We start from the raw sequence: 18,307 nt of genomic DNA, 5'->3' as shown, positions 1-18,307 counted from the left end.
AGTGGCAAAGCATTAAAAATTCTAGCTACTCTTACGATTGTATATTCCTTTCGTTATCGTTATCCTGTTCATTCCGATTAGGGATAATCGCTGCCCAACTATAATTTTATGAGAAACAAATGTAAAATAAATTGTTTACGGAATACTTTTATTAATGCAATATCATATTAAACATCTGTAGCAGAAAAATCACATATGCAGATAATCCATTAAAAAAGGCTTATCATCAGGGCTGTATGGTGTTAAGGGAACATCGTAAGGCAAGGGAAAGGGGGGAATGCCATCTCTGGGAGAGCCTAGGGGAAATGTATCCTCGCCAATCTTAAAAAAATCACGAAAACGTACTGAGCGCTCAGTTGGTTTGAATTGAAAAACAAAACCTTACCACAAATCGAGGTAAAAATAGAACACCTACTTCGTAGTTCGCTATACGAAGGCAAGCTTGAATATTTGCGTTTTTGTTGAACGAACCCCAAGCAGCTTTTGAGAGATTCGCTGAAGTAAGCATAAACCAATACATGGATTTCTTCTCCAAATCAAATCGCGTATACGATTTAATGTGCGGCATTGCCTGTGAACGGTGTCGAAGTTTCGAAGTCCATTGGTGTAAATATGATGTTAGCCAAGGTTGTTTGTCGTTTGTGTTTTTGCTATAAGGCAAGCATCCACCGCCGAGCATACCATCGTGACTGCCGCTCACATTCGAATAGCTTGGATAAATCATTTTAAATGCAGGAAATTTACGTATGCCCAACGGTGTGCTGTCACGCCTTAAACTATTAAGAAAATCATTCTGTATCCACGCTTGTACGCCAGCACCGAGGCTTCCTATGCTGGAACTTTGGCACACCACGGGAACTGAGTCATCAATAGGAGCGCAATGTTTTTGTAAAATGCTACTCACACGTGCATGGCCCCATGGATGGCCACGGGGACCTTCTCTGTGTCCTCCAGGTACTGAACCGATAAAGAATACACTAGTGGAAAATAAAATAGAACTCTTGTTAAATATAAAATTAATACATTGTAGGAACTAACGAACAGACAGGAACAACATTTTTCAAGAGCCGTATTATGTCTTTAAATGTTTGTAGCCGATCTTCCGATTGCACATTTTATTTTTCAATTCAACTCTAAAGTTAGCCCTCAAAATTGTTTTATGCCTCCATCTGTTCAAGGCAAATGCGCGCTATAGTGAAGGTGGCGATCCTCGTCAAGCTCCTGTAGGTGAGCAAGCTAGTTTTGGCCCAAGGGACCGATCGCCGCGGGAACAGGGTGCCATTGGCTAATTTGAAGGCGCCAATAACTCACCTTGTCATATCGAGGATGATAGGCCCTCAGTATTTATGCAAGAGCCGGTGCCGGCCGGCCACTCACTGAGACTCTCCGCTTCATACCGCTGATTGTCCACGAGATTTTTCGTAAAATTTTTAGAAATTTTAAATGGGTCAACGATATCATATCCCAATATAGATCCAATCCGATACATTAATGAATAGATGTTCTGAGCTGAATTTTTTTGTGTCATAAAAGTTACAGAGGATTTGCGTTGGTGAGGTTTCAATGATACCAATGCCATGTAATATAGTATGTTTATCATTAACATCCAAAACTAATGAACCAAATAAATTTTGTGTCGAACATCTAAATGAAATATAAAAATTTTGACGCTGCAATCATACACACAAAACTACTTGATATAGCTGCATACAACTTGACGCTTGTGCTAATTGGAATATTTTCCAACGAATCCTGACATTTTTGACCATGGCAGTGACATTGCACGGCGTCCTTCAATGCTCCAGGTTTTCTTTTCAAGGAAGTAGCAACATTTTTAAAAATTATGGCGCCACTTTACAAAGTGTATTTTAAGTATAAAGTATTATTTTAAGTATGAATAAGATATGCAATAAAATCAATACTTTATCGAGCGGTTAATCTTTCGTCATCAAAAGGTTAAATGAATTTGGTGTGTGAATTTGTATGCCCTGTTTTAAATCAACTAATTTTATTGCACTAAAATAGGACTTACTTTATTGCACTAAAATCTGATTTTCGAATTCGAGCAATCCATGGCTGTAACTCTGCGCACTTGTATTCCACCAAATATAACATCAAATCTTGTCGAAACATGGTGGGGCTCTCCCCAGCAGCTGTGTCTGCACTATCAGGCAAGGGTGTCAACAAAGGACTGATCCAAACACCTTGTGTGCGATTATGCCAATCATCTTCGTAAAGATTGGCTGTGGAAACTACAACGCGCATCGATCCATCTTTATAACCCAACAACATCATTTTGGTATGCGAAGTGGAGAAAGGAGTTGCCATTTTCACTTTGACAGCCGTTACTTTTGGTTTGTGCTTGGATATAGTTTGTAATTCCGGAGTGTCGTCTCCATACAAAACCAGCAATGGTGTGTCTCTGAAATTGTACAAATTTTAATAAAAAACACACATGTTGGATGACACACATTCCACTCTTACAGGATGCCTGCAAAATAGTAATGACCAAGTAGCCAACCGATATCAACCATGAAATTTATTTGAACTGAGGATTCTATGACTCCTAGACTTTCATCAAGGATCTCTGAAAGGGTATTTTATTGGATTAGGTATATTCAACACTTATAGAGAAGCACATACCTTGCAACGTGATAGTCAACGGCTCGCTATGTGTTCGTTTCGAATCTGTGATTGCAGTAAGGAAAAAATTATATGGAGAAGCAGCTTCAAGCTTTTTAGACATTTGTCCCTTCTCGACAACTACCGGTATGTAGTCTTTTATATCACGTGTTATCTTTTGTTTTTTCGCCAGATTAGAGTCAGGTGCAGAGTGTCCTCTCGACGTTGATGGTTTTGGCGAAGAGTCTCGCTTTTCACTTTTCGTGAAACCTGCGCCCTGTCCCTGTGGATTTGCCTGCTCCTTTTTTGGAGAAGAATCATCCTTGGGAAAGATTTTTTCCATCAATTTCAACTGCTGAAGGATCACATCTACATTATCCAACAAGTCAGAGGGTATTATATACTCCTGAGTGGCAGAATCTAAACCGCGTTTGTATATACTTTCCACTGTTCTTCAATAAAAAAATATATAAATAAAATAAAAAACAACAAAACAAAATATTACTTCAATAGCAAATTAATCAATTAACATTATAAGTACAGTGGGGATGGGAGAACTCGTTGAAATGAATTGGATTCCTTCGGTAACATTTCTCAGCATACGGACATATTTTTTTCGACATTTTTATTTTTGAAATTTAAACAAGAAGCAGTAATGAAATCGCTTTTAAAATAAAGCTAGTGGAGCTAGTGGCATTAACAGGGTAATCCAAGAGATTTTCAATTTTAGCCACTATATGCTCCCAGCGAAATTTTTGGTAGAAAACACATGGTGACAAAACACTACACATTCTTGTGGTCTATCTGCCGCACTTTTTGCCGATTAGGCGCAGTATGCACCTCATGCGAAATTTTTGTTACCATAAGAAATGCATTGACATTACCTAAGCGAAATTTCGTAACCGATACCGTTACCGAAGATTTTGGTTGCAGGTACGCAGCTCAAATGAAATTTTCTTTGCGTAACCGGATGACAGAATACAGCAATGCTGTAACTAATAACAAACATTGTTTAGTTAAATATGTCGAAAAAATCGTTTGGACTAACGATTATGTTATTCTCTAATTCCTTATTAACAAAACGTTATATATTAATTCCCTCTGGCAACTCTACAAAAAAAAGAAAAACACAAGGATGAATCGACAAAAATAAAAAATAATTCTTCTCATAGAGCGTGTGTCGAATGATAGCAATCTCCTAAGATACATTCATTTACAGGTTGTGGCAGTTGCCCAACAATAAAATATTGTGTTCGCTATCGGTCAAAACCAGTGATAAGTGCAAAATTGATTTTGTATATGTAACTAGTTCGCTCCATTTTTCGTTGTTTGAGTGTGTATGGTTCTTAACTATAATACTCACACACAGCCAAAATTTGTTGACAGATAGTGCACTCGTGAGAAAAAATGTGTACTCAGCTGTTTACGGTACTCTACCTGTTTTTTACACTGGTGAGAAAAAATTTCATTTTGCCGTGCCAATCGACCATTTTTTCTAATACTGAAAAATTTTGCGAAGTCCACTATCTGTCAACGTGTTTTGGTTGTGTGTGTGTGCATTATAGTTAAGAACTCTAACACACACAAACAACGAAAAATGGCGCGAACTAGTACACACAAAATCAGAGTTTTGGGAACTGCCACTACCTGTAAATGAATATATCTTGCATCATTTTCATGTAAACAATAGAAAAAAATTAGAAACAAAATTGCATTTGCATTAATTCTTCGTGAAGAAGGTTCCATGTACATGTCTTTCTGAAATTGGGAAAATAATTAATACAGATGTCTTCTACTTGTATCAAAGTAATGTTCTTGTAATTGCATGTCCAAAAGCGTTCTTTCGCAATCATTAGGATGTACTAATAAGGTGAAGTCACGCGAGCAACTAAGTACAATTTTTTTATTTTTATTTTGATTTTGCAGTACATCTAAATGTCAAAGGCTTAATATCACAGCTGTGATATATTTCTACAATCTTAAAAACATGTTCTATTTGATCCGATATTCCACACATAAGCAACAAAACAGTGTTCTTATGATGAAAATACAAATATAAAACACATTTGTAGAAGATAAGTTGTAAAATAAAGTTTATTTTTAGAACCACTTTGACATTTCAATTTACGGCATTTGCCATTTAAGGTAGTTTCGTTGGGGGTAGATTTTTGTTGTTGTGCTAATGACCCTATCTCTTTAGTGTACCATGCGCAATCATTATCACTTCGTACAGATTTATTGGAGTAGCTTATTATGGCGGAAATTTTTATTTTCGTTATGGACCAACTTTTTATGTTATCTAATAGAATGTTTTCATGGGCTTTATGGTTGTTTTTGCAATGAATAAAACTAATTGAATTCATTATTTTTTCCCAACGTTTCGGGTAGTGTTTATTTTGAATTTCTATTGGAATAAAGGTAGGCTATGAAAATTACACATTACAATTTTTAATTGTTGTTTTGATTTTGCAGCGAATTTAAATGTCAAAGGCTTGATATCACAGCTGTGATATTTTTCTAAGCTCTCAAAAAGATGTTCTATTCGATCCGATATGCCACAAATAAGCAATAAAACAGTGTTATAATGATGAAAATACATCCTCTTAATTATACCATGGTAACAATACGATTCTACTTATTTGCCTTCCGCCACGTGACATCACTGATTGTAGAACTACCGAGTACCGCTGAGAATAGTTGGTACTCGTTAAAAATCAGCACTAAATCTTACATCCAAAGGCAATTTTACATCTTATTTTCTCCAGTAGGAAAGAAAATTATTTTTTCTCTCCCCAAATAGGAATTACTACGACGTTAGATTATATAAAATCATGTGAAATACTGAACTATCGGCAGGATTAGAAAATTTTAGATTGACGGTATATAAAAGTTAACAACGAATGACGAAAAGTTCCATTCCTCTTTGCCATCAACTTCGTTCGCCTTGTGACTTTGACGTAAAAAAATTAGATCTACCAAAGAGAATCTCGCGATAAAAATAAACCGTAAAACGCAAATCCTACCGACTTTGCTTTTCAACGATCTAGTACACTAAACACATTAACTTGTGTGCTAAAGGAAATATTCTGATGAAAAAAGAAACTTAAAATCCCCCAACCAAACGTGTAACTTCGGTGAGTGCCACTTAGTGGTGAACAGATACACACAAACTCGTTAGAATGCATTCACTCAGCTGGACTTCAAGAGTTATCTCGCGGGCATTGCGCAATGGTTTTTCTACATTATTGGAGTCTGCAACTAATGTAGCAACAACAGGACCTGCAAAATCAAGACCTCATTTCGTGTCAGTCGTATGCGGATTTCCAAAGGATTTTCTAACATCTAAATATAAGCCAGGCAAATATGGTGAAGATTCCTGGTTCAAAACCTCCACCTCCAACTCTGACGTCCTAGGTAAGGCAAACAAAAAAAAAAAAAAAAAAAAAAACACGTGAGGACCTCTTTTTGTGTATAATGCAATGCACTTCAATATGTAGTGACAAAATTCAAGAGCACATGTGTTGGTGTGCACACATATGCGCTTGTTTAACATGTTCTGTCATATCCATTCTATTGATATTAAGAAGACAATATTTAAACCTTACACCACTACTGTGGTACAGGGTATTATAAATTAGTGATTTTCTTTGTAACACCCAGATGGAATAGAGATAGACCCATTGATAAGTATACCGATCGACTCAGAATTACTTTCTTCTTCGATTTAGATATGTCCGTCTGTCTGTCCATGTAATTTGTGTACAAAGTACAGGTCGCAATTTTCACCCGATCGTCTTCAAATTTGGCACAAACATTTCCTAGGGTCTAGAGACGGAGCCTTTTGAAATTGGGAAAAATCGATTCAGATTTGGATATGCTCCCATATATATGTTCGTCCGATTTTGACTAAAATTGAAATTACATCTTCATTTGTGGATTCTCACGAAATTTTGCACGATGGGTTCTCTTATAAGTCTCGATATTATTAGTGAATTTCATAGAAATCGGTTCAGATTTAGCTATAGCTCCCCTCTGGGACTATTATTGCAATAACTTTGCCATTTGTTAACCGATTCAGATGAAAAGTGGCACATGCCCTTATGACTCCCGGTATTGCTATTGAATTTAATAGAAAACGTTTCAGATTTAAATAAGGCTCCCATATATATTTTCATCCGATTTTGAATAATACTCAATTATTAAGAAATTTATCTTTACAAAATTTGGCACGAAGCAAATTTTAAATTCGATGACTTAGTCTGTATATCCAATGTGGTGTAGGGTATCAAAAGGTCGGCTTCGCCCGACTTATGCTAGTCCTTATTTGTTTTTTTTTTGTTGTGTTTTAACCAATATACCTACATATCTATGTACCTACATATTCTTGCACTGAATTTCAAATACCAATTTTTTAAGGTGTTGCTGACGGTGTTGGCGGATGGCGAAGTTATGGTATTGATCCTGGAGAATTTTCGTCCTTCCTGATGAAGACATGTGAGCGCCTTGTTCACTGCGTAAACTTTAACCCGCAAAAGCCTGTCAACCTGCTAGCATATAGTTATTGTGAACTGTTGGAGCAAAAGAAACCTATACTAGGTAATATTTTTTTGAAATAACTATTCATTTATGAAAGAAAAAAAACCGTTTTTGTATACGAAGTATCCTATTTTGCGTCAGATCTCTTTAAGTTTTGAATATATAAAATCAGGTTGCACTTCATATGTGGTTGACGTTACATGGACCACAACAATATTTAACCTGTGAACAATAATAAATAACCTTGAAGAAAACAGCCGGGGGATTGCCATTATCCAAAAATCCTTTAAAATTTTCAAAGCTGTCCTTTAGCTCGAAGATACTCAAAAAAAAAAAAATATATATATATATATATCTATAAATTACAAACAAGTTTGTTAATCAAGTTAGATTAAGACCTTTGTTGCGAAAAATCTTATTGCATAATAATCTGACCCAGTTTTCGATTGTAGTACATAAGTTAGATCTGTTTCTAACAGCAGCCAGTAGCTTAAGAGCCAATGTTGCATTTGCATATTAATAGGGGCAGTTCCCAGATACAGTTTACAAACAAAACTTTTTCAAGTTAATCCAAATGAGTCGAATAACTTGTATGCAGAATTTGTAAGAAATCAACTAGATGCTTCTAGCAGTTTTAACAATTTCGTTTTTGATCTTAAAGGGTTTTCTTTTCATTGTATTACTGGTTGGAATTTAGATTTCTGGCAAGTCTCGAAATTACTTACTTTGCGGGAAAAAAGGACCTAACTCTTTAACCGAATACCGATCTATTTTTGCTTTTTTTCCGATAAAGGGCTTCATTGTGTCAATCCGGTACGTACAAGCGGCTGCCATAGAATTGACGTATTTTTGTTCTTCCACGCATGTCCAAGGTAGTGCAAAACGTACTGAAGTCCCAGGGCAGTTCGGTGTTGCATGATGCTCAGCGTGGGTTTAGATGTAAAAGAAGCACAACGGCTCGCTTCTTGGATTAAAAGGTTGCATTCGGAATAACTTTGGTGGTGGCCGATTTTGTGTGCGTTTGTCTTTGGATTTCCAAAGGGTGGACTATGGTAAGATGTTACTTTACTTTAATTGGCTATGACAGAATATTTGTTCCACCAGCTGAACGTAGAATAGCGTTCCGAGCGCCTCGATCTTCTGCGATCATTCTAAAATCTCTGACACCAAGTTTCGAGGTATCTCCCGCCACTTCATGTTGTAAGATGTTGTGTAAGCTTATTGCCCTTTACCGGTTCCCGAGTAGGGCGTGTTGGTTATTGTCTGCGTATCTAGTTGGGAGACAACAGATGGCTTGTGTAAATTGAAATTGTAGTGACGTTTTTTATGTTGGGAACAGTACGGTTTAGGTCCCTTCCTGTTCGTTGTATTTGTTAAAGATTTATTGAATGAATTGCCGGTTTGGTATTTCCCATTCGCGTTTGCGGATGATATTCGACTTCTTTTTAAAGGGAGTTTACGTTGCACGGCAGTTTTGCAGTCTACGATTGATTTGATCCTTCTGAAGCTTAGTTCATGGATGAGTGTAAATCACCTTTCAATTAATCCTTCTAAATTTAAGGCACTTATGTTTTCGCCTGTTATCCTAGACGGTTGTTGTTGTTGTAGCCACCTTTTTAATGTGGAGGTGGGGATGCTCGTCAAGATACTTTGGGTGAGCAAGATCGTTACGTTCCAAAGGACCAATCGCCGCGGGAACAGCGTGGCCAGTGGTTATTTAAAGGCGCCAAAAACCCGCCATGTCATATCGAGCATCATAGGCACTCAGTATTTGTGCAAGAGCCGGTGCCGCCCGGCCTTTCACTGATATGCCTATTATGTTAGTTTTTGTGGCGACATTTGCATGTGAAAGTGACGATCCTCGTGAAGCTCTGTTAGGTGAGCAAACTTGTTACGGTCTATATGACTAACCTCCGCGGGAACATGATGGCCGTTGATAATTTAAGGCACCAATACCTCGCTTTGTCGTATCGAGCAACAAAGGCACTCTGTATTTAAGGAATAGTCGTTGCCGCCAGGCCTCTCATGGTGCTCATAGTAATCCCGTGCCGGACCTAAATATCAAATTTGATACTTTTTCGACGATGATGCTTGTTTGCCAGCTTATCTTTGTGCTACTAAATACTATATTTTTTGGGTCACTTTTCCACTCTTCTGAAAAAAATGTTCTTCAATTGTCTGTTTTCATTTAAATAACCATGTTTTGATCAAAAAATAGCCGTTAATTTAAAATTTCGTGAGTTACGATCTTTGTATTTGTTTTTTGTTTTTTGTGTTATGTTGGTATAAATGTCTGTTTTATTGTTGGTAAAATCAGCCATTTTGGATTGTCAGTTTGTTTTTGACAAATAAAAAGGATAGTCGTGTTTTGGTGCGCTCTACGATTTTTACTCTTCGAAAAAATGGATCAAAAAAACTATATTAAGTTTTGTGTAACCAAAAATTCCGTTTCGGCAGAGTTTCGTGGATTCGAAAAACGGAAAAATTAGAAAAAAAATTTATTGTGCTAAATTTATTGTAGCTAATCGTAATAATGGTCCTAAATATATTTCGTCGATTTTTTGGGTAGGTATTTTCAACACGAATAAGACCCCTCGTGGTTTTGTGCAAATAATTGTAGTTGATGTTTAGAATAGGTACTCTCATAAACGAACCTTTCGATGGCTTGGCGACATTTGTTATTTGATACTTGTCAAGATAGAGTTGTCCGATTAAAATTGAATCGAACAGCACTCATTGATATGTGGACGTTTGCCCTCTCTTCCTTCGTGGAATGTTCGTGGTCAAATTTGGGTCCTTTGGTCCAGAAAGGGGCTTTTTGGAAATTTCGTTATGATATGAAATACGCATCTACCAATGCTATTTTCCAAATCTGCTTCAAATGCCTTATAATGGAACTTCAAATTTCTTATAAATGGAAATTCCAAGTTTTTATTCCAATTAGCTGAAATTTGATTGTTGTTGTTGTTGTAGTAGTGTGTTGAAGGACTACATAGGGTCAATCCAGTACTTACAACCGGCTGCAGTATGGTCTTAAGAGTGAGCGAAATTGCCCAAAGAACTTACAATGCGTAGTAAAGGACATGACAGATTCGGCTCGACCGAACTTTACGCCTATGAATAGGGTGCCACTTTTTGCGCCACCTATGCCTTTTTTTAATGAATCGCAACAGTGGCGAAAAATTTCAACGGTAACGCTGATTGTGTTATATCGCCTTGAAGTTTTTTCGCTTCAAGGCCTAAATTCAATATCATTCGACTGGCAATGAGTCGAGTTGTTCGTTTTGCACACCATCTTAAACATCGTGCGCACGCTACTGTCCACGGTATTAGCTCTCTCGGTTGATCTTTTTTTAGGTTTGTCATGTCGGGTTTATTGTTATATTTCTATAGGCTAATAAAGTGCCGCTGTCCTTTATTTCTAGTTGAAGCTTTTGAGTTTGCTCATTCCAGGTGTCAGTTAATTATTCATAGGATTGTGCGCCAAATGGACTATACATTTGTAGTAAGTGTAGCCCGGCAATACAATGCACTGCTCGAGGACTTAAAAAAATGTCAGCATGTCATTTTCATCTTATAGCGGAAGAGTTCTGCAACACTTCCTTTAAGCCCTTATTTTTTGTGTTTCTTTTCTTGTTTTAATGCTCTAGGCACTTTATTTTGTTATGAATGATTATGTAGTTTGTTTTATTTTTTTAATATTTTTCTCCCTTTTTTGGTAATTCCTTTAAATTGAGAATAACATTTCTTACATTGGGTAGTGTTTTGATTTGCAATAACGTTTTCCTATCTTCATTTATACGAATTTATGTTTGGATCATATGTTTCATTGTATTATTTTTAATCTTGTGTTTGAAATAATGTTTGCATAGGGGCCTGATGGCTTTGAATTGCAATTGCAAATTTGCCCATGAACATTCCAATAAGGAACTGGGGCAAACCGCTAACATATCACTGAGTGCTGTCTGATTCAAATTTTAAGCTCATTGATAAGAGGTCTCTTTTTTTTTATAACCGAGTTTGAATGCGACACCTCTTTAGGGAGAAGTTTTAACATGGCATAGTACTACACAAATGTCTAGCATTAGGAGGGGATAAGCACCGCTGAAAATTTTCCCGAAGTTCTCGTCAGGGAGTCGAATTAAATGAAATAACCAATAACCTTCCTCAGGGTCCATATTACCAATTTAAAAACAAAAAAAAATTATTTTTAAATTTTAAGCTATTAGACAATACAAAATGTTGAGTTGGGATTTTATAAATTAGAAATTTTGTTTAACATAGAAAATTATATTGCGCTTAAAGTTTTTAAAACTGTTTTCTGTATTTAACTCTACAGGAAGTTGATAAGATATCTTAAGGCCATTATAAAATATTAAGTTTTGACAAAAATTAGATCTATGAAGTTGTAATCTAAAATCGTGTAAATTACGTAAATTGTATGGTTGTACATCAGAAACATACGTTAAATTATTTTGAACATATTTTGGTAACACGCCAACAGCTGTTTTATTTTGGCTAAACATTTGATTGTTATTTTTTGGAGAAAAAGAACATAAAATGGAAAAATAAGCAAAAATAAGTTACAACGGTTGCTAAAAAAGTTTACAAACATGTTTAGTGTTGCTTTTGTAATGTTTATTTTAATTTTTATATTTTAATAATGCACAATTATGGCCTACAGCTTGTCATCATATTTCTGGGCTGTGATGACAACTTTCCGTCTTCATCCATCTGGTGAACAGATAAATAGATTGTGTCGTGTTGTCCCTGGCTGCATGCGGGGCACATGTTGGCGTTTAGCCTTGCCAAAAGGAGTTAACGAGGTTGAATCGTAATATAGAGGCTTGCTTCTCCTTAGTCGCCATAAATGCGGTGGTGGACTGTTTGATGGGCCGATTTATTTAGAGGCCTACTTTTATAGAACTAGAACTTGAAGATCTAATCGACATTTCCGTGCGGTGACCGCTTTTCATAGTGGTTGGGACGGCTGCTGGACATAATGCTGCCGAAAATCGACTTATGGATTTATTTCTACTCCTGTGGAGTAAATGCTGCCAAATGTGGCGCCAAGTATCTTTGAACATCATAGAGTGTCGTCTGATTCTACTTTAAGCTCAACGATAAGGGACCTCCTTTTAGTATCCGACTCGGAACCAAGTGGCAATAAAATTGAGAAAAACTTCTATGGCATTTAAACCTGGAGCACCTAACCAAATTTGTACTTGATTTTGATGAAAAATTGAAAATTAATTTCCACACATTTTAAATTGTTCCTAAGTAATAAGAAGTGGAACCGTTTTTTTTTATAAAAACAATAAAATTCATAATTTTTTATCCTAACTCCCTTTCATTTGTTTGGGGGAATTTTTCCCAAGTTTTATCGCCTAATTCTCCCTTTTATTTCGATTCAGAATAGCAAATTTTTTCCCTGGAAGAGATTTCCCTTTTTCGAAGTTTGTTTAGAATAAGGGAAAAGGGATTAGGGAAAAAAACTCCCAGTAAATTGTTATTCAGAATAGGGGAAAAGGGAGTAGGGAATAAACTCCCAAAGGAATTGTTATTCAGAATAGAACTGTCATTGTATTGCTAAGAATTCCTAATTCCTAAGAAGTTTTCTTTGATATATTCTTTCTTATTCTTCCCAAGAATGCCACCTTTTTGCTATATTTTTTACATACAAATTCAAAGTGTTTGTCAAATTTCAAATGCTTATCGACGATAATGCCAAGATACTTTATCTCCTCCGCTTTCTCTATAATTGAATTTTCAATTATAATATTTTTCGTTGCGTTTCCGCTTATAACCATTGCCTTAGTTTTAGTTGTATTCAGTTTCATTTGTAGATATTTTGCCACATTTTCCAGTTCTTCGTTTAGTTTGGCAATGCAAATGTTTGGATCTTCATAATTATTACCACATTTATTAGTTTTTTGTTTTCTATTTTCTAGATAGCTTTGAAACCAATTTAGCTCTTTTCCTTCAACACCGTATCTGTTAAGCTTTCTAAAGAATATTTTTCTATCGATTGTTTCGAAGGCTCGTTTCAAATCTAGAAAAACCGTTACTACACACTTTTTTCTTTCCGACATCCGCCTTCCATTGGGCAACTACAAAATTTAACAGGAATTCACAGCTATGTTTTTCTTTAAATCCAGATTGCGTCTCATTTAAAAGATTGTTGATTTCAAAATATTCGTTCAATTAATGATGCACAATTTTCTCTATTATTTTACTTATTGTTGGTATCTTTGGAATTTTTAACTTTTTGAATTGGTACAATTATTGATTCTTTTAGACTTTCTGGGAATACTCCCTCATTCATTGATGATTCTATTACTCTGTGTAGATGATTTCCAATTATATCGTAATTTTCTGGTATTTTTTATTGTTCATGGTTTTGAGTATATTTTTCAATGATACAATATCTGGTATATCAAATTTAAATTTGATGGAAGGGCTCGTTTGAATAAAGTTCTGAAACGTTTCAGCTGGTACGCTATCTACTATTTGCTTTATACTGTCTATGAAGAAGTTGTTGAGTACATTTGCAATTTCTTGTACTCACTTATAATTATTCCCATCAAAATAAATTTCCTTAATTGTTGATTTCTCATCAGCGAATCACTGAAAAAATGCATGTCATGCCTAGGCTAAAACTATGCTCTTAGAAGTATTTTTTTTTTGCAGCGCAGCAAGAAATAAAACATACTCCACTTCATATATTTCTGCCAAAAGATGACATCCAACTATTTTTCTACATATTAAGTGAACAAAAATGAATTTACAAACCATCTATTGATTTAAATCGAGTGACTCAATACGAGGAAAAATAATTATCCAAATTATATTCTGCTTAGTGCGTCACAATTTAAGCTGTCACCTAAAATTTAGTTTCAAAACTTTCTAATTTGTATTTTATTTTTTTGCTCAAATATTTGCCATGTACTGGGATCTCATTTGACTGCTGGACTACATTGATGTTTAACATTTTACAAAAAGTTTCCTAGAATAAATAAAAATAATTCATCCATCACTTACGACTCGACAATAGTAACATTACATGCAATGTTGATATCTTTGACGTAGCTAGGGAATGCGTTTAGATTTCATTAAAACCCAGAACTCCCATTTGAATTGTTGAGCCCTCGGCGATCTTAATTTTGCCCCCCAATATCCATTTGAAATACTTTTCATTATTAGTCGCTCTTTAATTTAACTTCTAAAAACAACAACCGACTAATCAATAAATACAATTCATATATGCGTAAAAATCTATAAATGCATTAAATATCTCCTAAATGTTGTTAATAAAAAAACAACATTCATTATTTTGTTAAAATAAATACAAATCTTTTTATTTGTGTGCTCCTCACGTAGCGTGCATCATATAAGGTTCAAGGCTTCGACACAAGGCACGAAAAACCCTATTGGCTGTGAGTTAAAGGATTTAGAAACATTTTGTACACATCTTTATTTGATATAATAACTTATATATGATATAATAACTTAAATAAAAAATTGATAAACATATCACATGTGATGATGTGAACAAATATGTAATATAGAGCGTTCTTAAAACATATGGTGTCATCATTCAATTTGAAGGACAAAACTAAAAGAGGAAGAACGCAGCATATTCGCGTGTATCCTGGGTTTCATTTTTCCCCTAAAATCAATTTCTTATTATCAAGTTAATAAAATTTCAAAATATCTAACATTTTCATTATGAGATTTTTTAGATAAAACCAAATAACTAATTTTGACTTTTTGTTTGCGTGATAATAACAAATTGATTTGGGGGGAAAAGTGAAAATTGAAACCCAGAACACGCCCGATTCAGGCCTGTTCCAGTTTTCGAAAACACAAAACGAAAAAAAATGTTTGTGCCTATATTTTCTATGTCCTCTTCTTTTATGGTCTTTGAGGTTACTCTTTATTAATTAATTTATTTAAAATTAAAATGACTTATTTTGTTGATATTTGATAAGTTCGGATGTATATAAAGTATAAAACATTTAGCGGGAAGTGCGTTTTATTTATCCATATGCTAGATAATCAGCTAGACTGGTAAATAGAAGCCATTAGATAAACATACATCCTTTCGTTCCAATGGAAATCGAGTTGTTATGGTGAGGTTTAAAGATTACTTACCGTCTACTGCCTGCCATTTTTTCTCTAATAGGTACTTTGTATACATAATGGTGTAAGAATTGACATGAGTTGACTTATTAAACTCTTTGTAACTGGTGGGTTAAACATCGAACTTAAAAAGGATTTATTAAAATTAAAATGGGCTATTTTGCGTTCATGAGTAGAAAACCACACAGTTTCTCTGTTTTCTGTTTAGTAATGCTATATCAAATATTTCTATATATACATCCATATGAATGGTTTGTTTTACCTTACATTTTGCTAAGGTGCGATACGATACATACGAAATAAAACGTTAAAACCCTTTTTGCTTTCAGGTAGCAGCACGGCTTGCGTTCTTGTTCTAAATCGAGAGAATAGCACAGTGTACACAGCCAATATTGGAGACAGCGGATTTATTGTGGTTCGCAAGGGGGAGATAATTCACAAGTCAGAAGAACAGCAGCACTATTTTAACACACCCTTCCAATTGTCATTGCCCCCTCCCGGTCACGATCACAATGTTTTAAGTGATAGTCCTGATGCGGCAGATACTTTAAGTTTTCCTGTAAAGGAAGGCGATGTTATTTTAGTTGCAACAGATGGGGTGTTTGACAATGTTCCCGAAACACTACTACTGGATGTTCTGAAAGAGGTAGGTGGACAAGATCGACCGGCAATTGCATCTCTCACTCACTTTCTCGCTTCCTATAATTCAACATGTTTTAGGTCGAAGGAGTCACGGACCCTGTCAAATTACAAATGACTGCCAACTCGCTGGCGCTGATGGCTCGCTCATTGTCATTTGATAGTGAATTCATGTCACCATTTGCAATAAATGCCAGACGTAATAATATCAACGCAACGGGTAGGTTCATTTCGAGTGCACCTTGTTGACAATGGTAACGATTTTGATTGTCTTTTCAGGAGGAAAACCCGACGACATAACTGTGGTACTCGCAACTGTAGCAATGTAATTTATAAAAAAAAACAAAATCATTATGTTAAATACCTTTATTTTAAGCTTATACAAATTTGGCTCTGTTTTCAACAACAAAAAGCAACTACCTGAAAGCAAGTAACTAATGCGTGCGATAGGCCTTTTTTTAACTTTTTTCTGCGCCCCTTAGGTTAAGCGTAGTTAAATCTGTATCCTTTACTCCTAAAATTAGTCACAATAGTCTTTAGGTTCCATCCCATCATACATTCGAATGTTGTTTGTCTTCACCCTCCCTCCCGCCTTCACTTCATTTCATCATATATATTTGTTCTTACTTAATTATTTGTTTTTGTTTACTCACATTTGTTTAGAGCAATTCCTCAGGTCGTTGATTAAGCCGGATTGTTATTTCTCTGTCCTGTAATTTTCCAACCACTTTTTTTTGTATTTTACTGTGTACTCCATTAAACTTAAAATAATTATTTTTGTTTATTTGCATGCGTGCGGATTCATTCGTTTGTACCAATTATTCAATTATTTATACACGCAATCCCCGGGGTATGCAATTGTGTATTGCCGCGATAGGTGCTGAAGTAAAAAAAAGAAAAACCAATACGATTTATTCGCGAATGAGAAGACGACCGACAGACTTAACGACATTACATCAATGTTTCTATTCAAAACTGAAAATACTTAGACAAAGGTGATTGTTGATTTATCTCAGAGTGGCAAGTTGCGAGAACGACGAGATCAATTACATTTTGACATCCTACAAGTCAGTCGCAATTACGACATATACATACATTGGTATGTAGTATTTACTAATCGAACGAAGCAAGTGAATGCATTATAATAATGTAGTTTTTAGGAATGTTTATAAAATTGTAGTTAACAAATGATGAAACCAATCAATTGGACTGAAAACTATATGCCGGACTTATGAATATGTATACATATGACGGTTTGGTGCCGCCGTGTGACAGTTGGACACGGACTATTGGCTATTAATGAGATATGAGAACCAAATAATAAATGCAAAACGAATTATAAATGTATAAAAGTGTTGTTTAATTTTTGCTCAAAAAAGGCAACGTCTTTGCTGGTTAGAGGTCACTATGAACTAATTCTTATTTCATTGTAGTTTCTATCGTACGTACTTGCGGAATCTTCCGCCCCGCATGTACTTTATGTTGGTAGAGTTTCTGAGAAGGTATTATGAGTAATAATAACAAAAGTATGTATCAAAAACCAGTAATGAATGGCAAAAGTCGGGCGATGTCGACTTTATAATACCCTACACCTACCCTAAAGATACAAAGTGGGAGCTATGTCTAATTCTGAAACAATTTGGATGGACCTCGCCGGATGTTTTCAGATGGGTTGTTAAACAATCCGTATCACATTTCGAGCAAATATGTTCAAACTATAATAACTACGGTTCACAAATGACGACATTATTGCAAATTACCCAAAATTTGACAAACATATATATGGGAGGTATATCTAATTCTAAATTGCTTTCAAGCAACCTATGGTCAATTAAAAAAAAAATTGTCCTAATTTTAAAGATTTGAGTCACCGATTACGAAGTTAATTTAAAGATGACCAAAAATTTGTAATAATTTTAAAGATTTGAGTCATCGATTACGAAATTAATTTAAAGATGACCAATTTTCCAGCTTTGTGCCCTCTAAATACTTAAAAGTAACCTCGAAAAAGAAAAAAATAAGTTAGGAATTCCGTGCAACTACAAAATCCTTAAATACAAAATCTACAAAATCCTTAAGTTGATTCATGTCTGGTATTGTGTCCCCACCTAAGTACCGCTGTCGGTTGGCAGCGAAATCCGGGCAATGACATAGGAAATGCTCCAACGTCTCATCATCTTCCCCACTTGCCACACCGATTTTGCATAAGTGAGCTCGTAGTACTATGCGTTATGATACCCGAAGACCTCCCTCTCCCCATAGAATGTTCGCCATCCCACCGACCGTACCGCTATTACATAGTGTTACATGCATGTTCGTCGGCCACTCCCTTAACGCAGTCCTCTGGCCTTCACTGCCAAATCGTCTG

The 18,307-nt window shown here is 35.5% G+C and overlaps 2 protein-coding genes across 2 annotated transcripts; one reads left to right on the top strand and one right to left on the bottom strand.

Annotated features, from left to right (window-relative positions):
* Positions 1-127: 127 nt before the first annotated feature.
* Positions 128-3,317, bottom strand: LOC106082439 (probable tyrosyl-DNA phosphodiesterase). The gene is made up of 6 exons (XM_013244944.2): positions 3,164-3,317; positions 2,644-3,069; positions 2,485-2,587; positions 2,033-2,422; positions 386-977; positions 128-321 (listed from the first exon to the last, which is right to left on the bottom strand). Exons 1-6 carry the CDS (start codon positions 3,243-3,245, stop codon positions 190-192), a joined length of 1,725 nt encoding a protein of 574 aa, XP_013100398.2. The 5' UTR covers positions 3,246-3,317; the 3' UTR covers positions 128-189.
* A 2,020-nt stretch (positions 3,318-5,337) lies between these two features.
* Positions 5,338-16,743, top strand: LOC106082438 (protein phosphatase PTC7 homolog). The gene is made up of 5 exons (XM_013244942.2): positions 5,338-6,036; positions 7,039-7,218; positions 15,630-15,946; positions 16,021-16,159; positions 16,219-16,743. Exons 1-5 carry the CDS (start codon positions 5,802-5,804, stop codon positions 16,266-16,268), a joined length of 921 nt encoding a protein of 306 aa, XP_013100396.2. The 5' UTR covers positions 5,338-5,801; the 3' UTR covers positions 16,269-16,743.
* Positions 16,744-18,307: the final 1,564 nt, after the last annotated feature.

This window comes from Stomoxys calcitrans, chromosome 4 (genome assembly GCF_963082655.1).
Source record: "Stomoxys calcitrans chromosome 4, idStoCalc2.1, whole genome shotgun sequence".
In the NCBI taxonomy this organism is placed as follows: Eukaryota; Metazoa; Arthropoda; class Insecta; order Diptera; family Muscidae; genus Stomoxys; species Stomoxys calcitrans.
The sequence above is the reverse complement of the archived record's forward strand: the minus strand, read 5'-3'. Positions and strand labels throughout refer to the sequence as shown.

Coding starts and splice junctions, on each gene's coding strand:
- LOC106082439 (XM_013244944.2), bottom strand. CDS start 3,245: ATGTCGAAAAAAATATGTCCGTATGCTGAGAAATGTTACCGAAGGAAT. Junction 3,070..3,163: donor CGAGTTCTCCCATCCCCACT/GTACTTATAATG, acceptor ATTGAAGAACAG/TGGAAAGTATATACAAACGC. Junction 978..2,032: donor TCAGATTTTAGTGCAATAAA/GTAAGTCCTATT, acceptor ATTTTCCACTAG/TGTATTCTTTATCGGTTCAG.
- LOC106082438 (XM_013244942.2), top strand. CDS start 5,802: ATGCATTCACTCAGCTGGACTTCAAGAGTTATCTCGCGGGCATTGCGC. Junction 7,219..15,629: donor GCAAAAGAAACCTATACTAG/GTAATATTTTTT, acceptor TTTTGCTTTCAG/GTAGCAGCACGGCTTGCGTT. Junction 15,947..16,020: donor TACTGGATGTTCTGAAAGAG/GTAGGTGGACAA, acceptor AACATGTTTTAG/GTCGAAGGAGTCACGGACCC.